At 51.3% G+C, this 10,966-nt stretch overlaps 1 protein-coding gene across 1 annotated transcript in view; it reads right to left on the bottom strand.

Annotated features, from left to right (window-relative positions):
- Nucleotides 1-9,191: 9,191 nt before the first annotated feature.
- Nucleotides 9,192-10,966, bottom strand: part of TTYH2 (tweety family member 2) — a 36,535-nt gene continuing 34,760 nt past the window's right edge. The window contains exon 14 of the mRNA XM_081270055.1: nucleotides 9,192-10,950. Within this exon, the coding sequence (XP_081126181.1) occupies nucleotides 10,870-10,950 (81 nt within the window). The 3' untranslated portion in view covers nucleotides 9,192-10,869. The remainder of the gene's footprint in view (nucleotides 10,951-10,966) is intronic.

The following is a 10,966-nucleotide window of genomic DNA, read 5'->3' as shown; positions in this document are numbered from 1 at the left end:
CTAGCAACCCCGGGTCAGGGACGCGGGCGGACTCGGAGGGAAGCGACTCGGGGCACGTGACTCCCTCCCGCCACGTCGGAAGCACAGCCTGACCCTCCTCTTCTGGAGGCCTGTGGCGGGTGACCCCAGGTGGCCAAGAGTGAACTGTCGGTAGTGGTGATTCGCGTCCCCAGGGGCTTCGCGGTGGCGCTTGTCCACGTCCCTCTGCAAGGTCCCGAGAAAACCAAGAAAAGTAGTGCCTGGGAAGCCCTGAGCCCTGTTGGTGATGGTGGCCTCGTGATCTGCTCCTGATCCTGGCAGGCCACGGTGCTACTCCTTCCTGTAATTCCCTCCTCCCGCCGCCACCATCTCCCCTGCACGCTGTGTGCTAAACACGAGGGACCACACTGGCCGAGGACTTCCACGACTTGGCTGCACGGTGGGAAACACCTAGTAAGTGCTCATTGGGTGAATGAGCGAAGGATGTTTCTCAGAGGATGAAGGCAATAAAAGTGAGATAATGAACCTAGAAGGGGATTTAGGGATAGAAACCACACCTAGAGCCGAGATAGCTTCCCACGGGAAGCCCCGAGTGCACTTTGGAGCCACGGAGTCCCAGCGTGGCCATCTGCTGCCTGTGTGTCCATCTGCTGCCTGTGTGTCCCTGGGGCAAGTTACTTTCCTTTTCTAAGCCTCAGTTTTCCTCATCTGCAAAGTGGGGGACAGTGGCCCCCTTTAGAGGATAATCAGGAGGATGAAATAAGGTGATGCAGAGGAGTGTCCAGCCCTGTGCTGAGGGTAGAGCTAGTGGGGCCTGTTCACCCCCTCTTTATTTACCACTAGCAGGAATGAGGTTAAATTGGGTTCAAGGATGGATGCTGGAGATCTGGACAGACAGGAAATGAGTCATCCAAGAAGTGGGATTTGGGGTTGGAACTGAGCCTTGGAAAACCGTTCAGGGTTGCAGGGGGGAGGGCCGGGGGGAGCATTCCAGTCTGGGAGTGGAGGGTGACGCGAGCAGGGGTGGGGGTGGTCTTCTAGGAAGAAAGGCGTTGGAGAGGTGGGGGGAGTTGTGGATCACTCTGGCTGGAGTTGACCGTCCCTGCAGGGGAGAAATAAGAGAGGAACTGGCAAAGGTCACTTGCAGCCAGTTTGTGAGGGGCCCAGAGGCAGGGGATTCCCAGATTTCATGTGGGAAGCCCTGAGTGGGGTTTGGAGCTGTTTAAGTAACAGAAGAAGCAGCCGTTCGCCCCTGCTTCCTGACCTCTCCACAAGTATGCATTTGACACCACCCTCCAACCTTGAACCCAGAAGGTACAAGGAAATCCCCAATCATGGCATTTGCAGGTAAATGGACGGAGTTAGAGAAGATAATGCTAAGTGAAGTTAGCCAATCCCCCCAAACCAGATGCCAAATGTTTTCTATGATGTAAGGAGGCTGATTCATAGTGGGATAGGGAGGGGGAGCATGGGAGGAATAGATGAACTCTAGATAGGGCAGAGGGGTGGGAGGGGAAGGGAGGGGCCGGGAGTTATTAATGATGGTGGAATGTGATGAACATCATTATCCAAAGTACAGGTATGAAGACACAAATTGGTGTGAACATACTTTGTATACAACCAGAGATATGAAAAATTGTGCTCTATATGTGTAATAAGAATTGTAATGCATCCCGCTGTCACATATAAATAAATTAAAAAAAAAGAAATTCCCAAGGAGGGGCAGGTACCCTGCAGGGCCACCTACCCTCCCACTTGGCTCCTGCTCCTACCAGCTTCTCTGGCAAAACTCCTGGGGTGGGGTGGTGAGGGGGTGTGAAACCCCACTGAAAGGGTTCCGTGGGAGCCAAACTGCCCAGGGGTAGGAAATGAACAGGCTGGCTCGACCAATAATGGCTGTCTGGGACTGCAGTCCCCCACCCACCCCCAGCTGGGGAGGCTTGGGGGGGCTGTCTGATGATGGAGAATGGGGGGTGGTAGATAAGAAAAGAGGAATAGGAAGAGTCCAAAGGACACTTTCTCTTGTTCAACAGTTTATTTGGGGCTTCCCACCCCCACCCACAATCAGGAGGTCCGAGTGCTGCCAACTACCGCCGGAAACTGTTCTCTGGTAACCTTTTTTTTTTTTTTTTTAATATTTATTTTTAGTTCTCGGCGGACACAACATCTTTGTTTGTACGTGGTGCTGAGGATCGAACCCGGGCCGCACACATGCCAGGCGAGCGCGCTACCGCTTGAGCCACATCCCTAGCCCCTCTGGTAACCTCTTGGCAGGCCCATCTCAGCCACCCTGGGAAGGCAGCATGAGGTCATAGAATTAGGGACATTCTTGAGAAACTGGTTTTTTAAGATATTGTACTATCTCCCAGATCTCCGCCCCTCACAGTGTCACTGGCAACAAATTCTTTCCTGAGAGCAGCCCCTGGCCCTGGACATCCTCCAGACCAGCCCTCAATCCACTGACAGCCCCCACCCCTTTTCTTTTCCAATTTTTTTTTTTTATTGGGATAAAATTTACAGAACATAAAATTTGCCATCTTGAGTGTTTGTTAGTGTACAGTTCAAAGGCATCACGCACACTTGTATCATATGCAACCACGCCCACCGTCCATCTCTAGCCTCTTCAAGCTTCCAAATAGAAACTGTACCCATGAAACAACAGGTCCCCTTCCCCAATGCATGGGCTCATTCAGCAGGGCAAAGAATGAGCACATGCTGTGGGCTGGGTGAACTGAGCAAAAAAAACAATTTTTTTTGTAGTAGCGACTGAGCCCAGGGGTGCTTAGCCACTGAGCCACATCCCCAGCCCATTTTATTTTTTATTTTGAGAAAGGGTTTTGCTAAGTTGCTCAGGGCCTCACTAAATTGCTGAGGCTGGCCTTGAACTTAAAAATCTCCTGCTTCAGCCTCACGGAGTTGCTGAGATTACAGGCGTGTACCACGGTGCCTGGCTCTAAAGTCCAGTTTGTCTACTTTTTTTTTTTTTTTTTGCCTTTGTCTTTGATGTCATGTCTAAGAAATTGCTAAGTTCAATGTTGCAAAAAATTTCCCTGCTTTGCTTTCTTCTAAGAGTTTTGTAGTTTTAGGTCTTACATTTAGGTGATCACTCACCACTGTTTAAAAAAGACTGTCTTTCTGGGGCTGGGGGTATAGCCCAAGTGGTAGAGTACTTGCTTGGCATGTTCAAGGCCATGGGTTTATTTGGTTGTCTTTATGCCTAAGCCACGCTCTTGATTTCTATAGCTTCATTCTGTTTTGAAATCAGGAAGTGTGTGAGTCTTCCAGTTTTTTTCTTTTTTTTCAAAATTATTTTGGCTCTTTGGAGTCCCGTGAGACCTCACATAAGTTCTAGGATGGATTTTTCTTTTTCTTATTGTTTGGAGGTACTGGGATCAAACACAGGGCCTGGCCCAGGCTAGGCAAGTGCTCTTCCACTGAGCTATACCGCCAGCCAGGGTGATTGATTGGTTGATTAGTGCTGGGTATTGAACCCAGGGCCTTGTGCATGAGGAGCAAGCACTCTATCAACTGAGCTATATTCCCAGCCCAAGGATGATTTATTTTTATTTCTGCAAAAAGCATTATTGGGCCGGGCACAGTGGCATATGCCTGTAATCCCAGCAGCTTGGGAGGCTGAGGCAGGAGTATCACGAGTTCAAAGCCAGCCTCAGCAAAAGTGAGGTACTAAGCAACTCAGTGAGACCCTGTCTCTAAATAAAATACAAAATAGGGCTGGGGATGTGGCTCAGGGCTCCAGTGCCCCTGAGTTCAATCCCTGGTAAACCCCCCCCCAAAAAAAAAATCATTGGGATTTTGACAGAAATTGCATTGAATCTGTAGATTATCTGGGGTAGTGTAGACATCTTAATATTCAGTGTTTCAGTCTGTGAATATGGATGACTTTCCATTTATTTACACTTTTAATTTATTTCAGTGTTTGTTAGTTTTCATTGTATTAGGCTTTTGTCTCCTTGGTTAAGTTGATTTCGAGGTGTTTTATTATTTTTGATGCTATTACAGATGAAAAATTTTGTAGTGCAAATTTGAAATAAATAGATTTCTTTTCTCTGATAGTTCATTATTATTGTACAGAAATGTAACTGATTTTTTGTGTTGATTTTGTATCTAGTTACTTTGCTGGATTTATTAGATATGACAACTATTTTGAATCCTTAGTCTTCCTCATGTAAGGTCACATCATCTGTGAACAGGGGGACTTTCACCTCTCCCCTTCCAAGTTGATGCTTTTCGTTTAGTCTTGTCTTTTTAAGGTTTTGGACCAAACTTTCAGTACCATGTTGAATAGAAGTGACCCAAGTGGGCATTCTTGCTGTCCCTCCTCTTTTAAAATAACCCTTTTATTTTAGAACAGTTTTGGATTTACAGAAAAGTTGCAAAGATGGTACAAGAATCCCCAGGTGCCCCATCTCTGGTCCTCTATCATTACCATCTTAATTAGTTCTGGAAAATTCTTTAAAAGGTGTGAGTGAATATGGATAATGCTATCATCAACTAAATAAAGTCTATACTTTTGAAAAATATTGAACCCATTGAAACCATAGTTTCTCACTGCTATGGTTTGACTCTGAGATGTTCCTCAAAGACTCGGGTGTCGAAGGCCTGGTCTCCCATGTGGCGGTGTTGAGCATGAGGGCTCTGACCCCATCAGTGGGTTAATCTCTCGATGGGTTCATAGCAGATGGCATTGTTGAAAGGTGGCAGAGGAGCTGGGATTGTGGCTCAGAGGCAGAGCGCTCGCCTAGCACCCGCGGGACCCAGGTTCAATCCTCAGCACCACATAAAAATAAAGGCATTGTGTTGTGTCCATCTCCACCTAAAAATAAATACTAAAAAAAGAAAGAAAGGTGGGAGAGCCTTGTTGGAGGAAGTGGGTCTCTGGGGGCAGGCCCTGGAAGGGTATTTCCTGCTGCCCCATCCTGCAAACCCTTCCTTTTTCTGCTCTTGGTCACCAGGAGGTGAGTAGCTTTGCTCTAGAACCCCCTCCCCACCGTGATGTTCTGCCTCACCACAAGCCTAGAATCAGCAGACTCAAGTGACCGTGGACTGAACCTTTCCTCCTGCTAGTTTATTTTCTCAAGTATTTTGTCATAGCAATGAGAAGCTGACTAACACACCCCCAGCGTCTTTTTTTCTGTTCTAGGATCTCATATTACGTTTCATTATCATGTCTTTTTAGATTCCTCCTGACTGACAAGGTTTCTCAGACTTTCCTGGTTTTTAATAAGCTTGACCATTTTGAGAACTAGTCAGATATTTGTAGAATGTCCCTCCATTGGTATATGCTTAATATATATTTTTTTCATGATTAGACTGCAGTCATAGGTTTTGGGAAGGAAGGCCACAGAGGTAAAATAACCATGTCATTCTATCTGTTGTACCCTGTGGATCCTATGGGGTCGATCTTTTTTTCTGGGGCAGGGGTGGTGGGGATTAAATCCAGGGGTGCTCTACCACTAAGTTACATCCACAGCCCTTTTATTTTTTGAGACAGGGTCTTGCTAAGTTACTAAGACTGGCCTCAAACTTGAGATCCTCCTGCCTCAGCCTCCCGAGTGGATGACAGAGAAGGTTTAATTATATTGCTTTCATCTTGCTCCACCTGAGACCTGGGAGACTGGAGGAGTCGGAGTGTGGGGTTTAGGTCACCTCAGAGCACTTGGAGTTTAGAGGAATAGGGAGTGCTGGGATGTCAACCGTGCACTTCAAAGGGAGGTGAGGAGCTGGTTTGCCTTTGTACTTTCTTTCGTGGCCTGTCTCCACCTGCTCCTTCAGCGCTGGGGTCTATTAGACCCCCCCAGTCCTCCTGCTCGGCCCCACCCTTCCCCACGACGTCAGTGACCACATGCATGTGCTGTCTCCCCTGTCCAGGTCTCTGGGCCTCTTTATCAGTTCTGCTCCAGACTTGGCCTTGGCTGCCCAAGGTGGACCCTCAACCCCACCTGTCAGGACTGAGATCCCCACCCCCCCCATGTGCCCCTCTCCCAGTACCCAGTCCTGGTTATCCGCTGTTTTAATCAGCTTTGCGTAACTGTGACCTAGGTACCCAACAAGGACAACTTAGAGGAGGAAGAGTTTATTCAGGCTCAGAGTTGCAGAGGTTCAGTCCGCAGGAGGCCGACCCCCTAACTCTGGGCCTTAGGTGAGGTAGGATATTATGGCTGAAGGGAGTGACAGGTGATCCACTTCCTCCATTAACACCTCCATGCCTACAGCTGCCGCCCAGCGAGTCCACCCAGGTGTACTAATCTACTGATGAGGCTGCAGCCCTCATGATCTAATCATTTCACCTCTGAACATGCTTTCATTGTCTCATACGTGAGCTTTCAGGGACGTCTCATATCCCAACCACAACATCCACCCATCAGCTGGAATGTAACGGATGACCCTTGACCCATCTCTGTGAAGCAGGGTGACAGGTGTGGGGGACTCATGAACTCGGCCACAGCTGTCACTCACGTGCTCATATGTTGAGTGCTGCTTGCTCTGTGTGTGAACCTCAGGGTGGCTTTTGTGTTGTGCTTGCCAAAGGCCCTGTCAAATTGACAAATCACCTGCAAGGCAGGAGGACAGCGCTCCCCTGGGTAATTCTCAACGATGAGAAGATACAGCATTAGGTAGGAAAAGCAACTGCAGAACTCTGTGTAGAGTGTGGTTATATCTCTACAAATATTTTAGAACAAAACTTGGGAGAATTTCCGCCAAACTGTTCATGCAATCATGCTCTGGACTGAGGATTAGGGAGGATTTTCACTTTTGCACACATTTTTGTGAAGTTTGGAATGTGTGCAGCACACATGTTTTTATAATCAGAAAAAATGATGGTCAGATTAAGCAGAGAGTGGGCTGGGGATGCAGCTTGGAGGAAGAGCACTTCCCAGCACACATGAGGTCCTGGTCCAACCCCTAGCACTGCAAAATCAGAAATAAAAAAAAGTCGGAGAAGCCAAAGTGGGAAGCACAGGACTCCAGGAGTCTCGAGCCCATGATCCTGAATTTGCATCTAGGCACATGTGTTGGGTGGTACTTGCTCATTTGTAATCACCATGAAGTCCAGGACCTGACTGCCTTAGGTACTTCTGAATTTTCAGAATTTAGAGAAAGTGAGGTGCCAGCAAATTGGAAACTGCTGTAAAAGATGGCAGATATTTTAGGCTTTGCAGGCCAAGAGAGAAAAAAGAAATCATGTAGGTACTATTTATTTCTTTCTGTGGCATTGGGTATTGAGCCCAGGTACTGTACTACTAGGCCCCATCCCTACCCCTTTTTGTTTTGAGACAGGGTCTCACTAAGTTGCTGAGGCTGGACTTGAACTTGCAAACCTCCTACCTCAGCCTCCCAAATCACGTAAGTACTTTGGACAAAAGAGAAAACTGACTTCCACACACGGGACTGATGAAATTAAAAACATCATGATGATTGAGCGCACTTCTTTTGTAATATATATAGGTCTACACAACAATGAGAAGAATGGAATTCCTGGCGGGCGGGAGAGAACATTTTGTTTAATTGGAGTTTGAAATTAGTGTTCTCTGCCACCCAAATCAGCTGTATATGTCTGAACTTTTCTTTTTTAAACCATTTAAAATGTAAAAGCCGACTGGGTGTGGGGCATGTGTCTGTTAGTCTCAGCATTGGGGAGGCTGAGGCAGGGGATCGCTGGCGTCCAGCCAGGGGTCTGAAGCCTGGGCAATGTAGCAAGGCCCCATCTCTAATCAGTCAAGTCAGGAGAAACCTCTGTAGGCAGGCCATGCAAGCAGCAGGTCGGGTGGGCTCAGGGCTGCCCTGTGATAATACAATCTTAGTTTAATAAGTGACGGGGAAGAAAGGAAGGTAAGTGTCCACATTTGAGTATATTGGTCTCTTGGTCTGCAGTGTTTGGAGTCCAAGGCGTTGATAACCACCTGCGGGCCTACACAGAAGACCCTCAGGTTGGGGATGGACGTCGCATGCTGGGGGTGAAGGGCTTTGGAGGAACCGCACAGCCCACAGAGTGCCTGCGCCTGGCGGAGCTCTGCCTGAGGGGCCCGATGGTCCCTGCTCTTCCTCTGGGAGCAGGTTAAATGTCCCCCTTCCTGCAGTCAGTTTGTTGTCAGAGGATGGTAAGGGTGAAGTGGGGTAGGACTGACCCAGTGACCACTCTCCCCACCCCTCTGTCCCCTGGCTGAGACACTGCTGGCACACCATGTAGGGACAGAAGGTGACACAGTGGTACTGGTCAAGCCTCCCTGGGGCCTGAGCATTCCCATGCCTCCTCTCTGCTTCACGCTGGGCCTGTCTGCAACTCCCGTCTCCACTGATCTCGGTGCCCAGAGACCAGGGGTGGGGTGGGGAAGCCTGCCATTCTAGTGAGGCGGTTCTGGTGCCCAGTTCTGAGCTGGTGAGGTGGGCTGCACTGGGCTTTCTGCATCTCGTCCCAAGCAGGGGACACATCTGCTGCTCACTACAGGGGCTCCCGGGAACGCTGTGGTTTGGGGAGTGCAGCTGCCACAGAGAAGCACAGTGTCTCAGGGCCGCGGGAGAGCTGGGGCCAGTGCTGGGGAGCCACCCTGCTGGCTAGGTGCGTCCCCAGAGACACCGTAAAGGAGGCTGGAGGGCGCTGGGTCTCGGGTGTGCCTGCCCTAGAGGCTCCTGTGGAGGTGAGTGTTTAGGCACAGCCGCAGCAAGGCCCCCTGGTGACACCCATGAGGGAGAGCAGCCTCAGGAGGCTCACCCGGGAGGCCGCCCACTGTGTGGCCACCTCCCAATCCCAGTGAGTCCAGGGCACTCAGCACCATCGAGGTCCAGGGCTCGGGCAGGTCTCCCAGCTCTGCACTCGCACCAACCGGATCCTCACCCTCAATGCACCTGTTGACAGATCTGCAAAACTAAAGCCCTCCAGGAATTATTGTGAAGATCAATGAAAAACCAACATGAATGTCGGGGAGATTCCCTGGCACCTTGAGTCACTGATAAATACTGCTTACGGCTGACGAGAATGAGCTTTAGGGAGAACTTTGGAGAAAGACTGGGGCAGAAAACAAGGGCTGTCCTTGGTCCTGCAGGAGCAGCTAGAGACTTCGAGGGGCCCATGACCTTCAGAGCCCCCTTTCAAATCTCTGGAAGCCACCGGGAAGCCCCTGCCATGTGCGGGAGCCTGTGGGAGGGACTGCTCCATGCTCCCCAGTCCCGCAGGGAGGAAGTCAGAGGCCACACAGGTTAGTACAGTGGTTTATTCCTCTCCAGGTGAGGGTGCATGTGTCAGGTGAGGGTCTGCCCACCTGGCTCCCAAGGCAACCCCCAGGAAGTTTAGTTTAGTTTACATGCATTAAAAACAACCCTCAGGTTACCAAGAACAGGTTAGAAGCAACACCTCGAGGCCGGTGCGCCTAGCTGCACTCGATGGGGGCATCCGATGGCGTTCGAGGTATGCACAGGTTAACGCAGGTGAGTCACAGTGGCCCCGACTGCCCAGGGGCTGAGGAGCGCTCGGCTATCGGTTTGTGAGGCCAAAGTGGCTCTTCCCAAATGGCAGCAGAGCCCTCGTCCTGAGCTGTTAGCTGTGGTCCCGCTTTGGTGTGGAGGCCCCGGGGCCCAGTGCTGGGCATGCTGGGCTGGCAGGAGGGCGGGAGCACCAAAGACCCCACCTGGTCCCTGGGTGGGCAGGATGGGGGTCATCCTTCCCTCCTGGCCAACTCCATTTCCTTCCTTCACAACCGGCAGGTCAGGGGTCTCAGACACTGGGGTGGGGACAGGGAGGTGGGAACAGCCTGTGGTCACATGAAGCCAGGATAGTGGCACTCTGCCTGACGACAAACCTGCTCCAGGACCAAAGGGAAGTGACAGCTTCTTGGGTGCCAGTTGTCCCCAGAACGGGGGACCCCACTGCTTTTCCTGTTGGCTCTCCCCTCTCACGGGGCCTCCAGATGCCCCCCGACAGCAGCTCAGGACCGGAAGTCTCACTGACCTTTCTTTTATTGAAAAGCCCGCCCTCTCCTGTCCTCCAGGTCTGTAAAGCACTGGCCAGTGCCAGGGAAACCTGACGCGTCTGGCACAGAATCTGTAAGGAGCGCACCCTGAACCTAGCCTAGGAACTGGAAGTGCTGAGTCGTGATTCTTTGGATCATCATGTTAAAACACTGCACAAAAGAGTGAAGATGCTTTCAAGGTGTCTGCGCACCCCGGTCCCTGTCTGCAGCACCCACTCCTGGGCAGAGGTGGGCAGCGGAGGCCAGACACGGCAGCACACGACAGCTTTCTCTCCTGTGTGCACCCACGGCTGCCAGGCCCAGGCGCCACCAGCCTCCCCCTCCACTGTAACACAGTGCCTCCGGGCTCAGGAAGTCTGTGGCCCTGGGAATGTGGACAGTGTTCTGGTCTCAGGGACACCACTGCCCCTAAGCACATCTCTTGATCCGGCCCTCCCACTGGCCCCTGCTGGGAAACGAAGAACAAAGGACAAGAGTGTAGCTGCCTGGGTTTCTAGCCTTGCTAACAGGAGACAGAGTCTGGGGGGAGGGGGCGGGGGGCAAGAGGACACAGCCCAGAGGCCAGCGCAGACGGAGGCGACCCCCTTCTTACCGAAGCTCCCCCAGACTGGCTAGAGGGACGTCAGGATGGGCCGAACCAGGCTTGGGGCTCAGGAATGATGGCCAGGCCCTGGGGTGTTCTGGGGTGCACAGCAAGGCAGGAGAGAGGATGGCCCAGTCGGGGGCCTTCTGTCCACCCAGGGCTTTGGTCAGGAGTCTCAGCCTCGCCTCTGCGGCCACAGGAGGCTGCGAGCCTCCAGGTGCCTTTGGTTTCCATAGAAGGAACTCGCTGGTATTCACACTCGTTAAAACCCAGCTGGGAGGAGGAGGCAGCTGCGGCCGAAGGGAAGTCCACGTCCACCCGCTAGGCTGGAAACTCACTCCCATAGTGCCTCAGGTGCTCATCCGCCACGGACATGTAGGTGGCCCTCATGCTGGGAGAGTACTGTGGGAGAGAGGGG

This window comes from Spermophilus citellus, assembly GCF_964194105.1.
Source record: "Spermophilus citellus genome assembly, chromosome: 17".
Lineage (NCBI taxonomy): Eukaryota > Metazoa > Chordata > Mammalia > Rodentia > Sciuridae > Spermophilus > Spermophilus citellus.
Note: the sequence above shows the minus strand (reverse complement) of the source record. Positions and strands in the feature narration are given on the sequence as shown.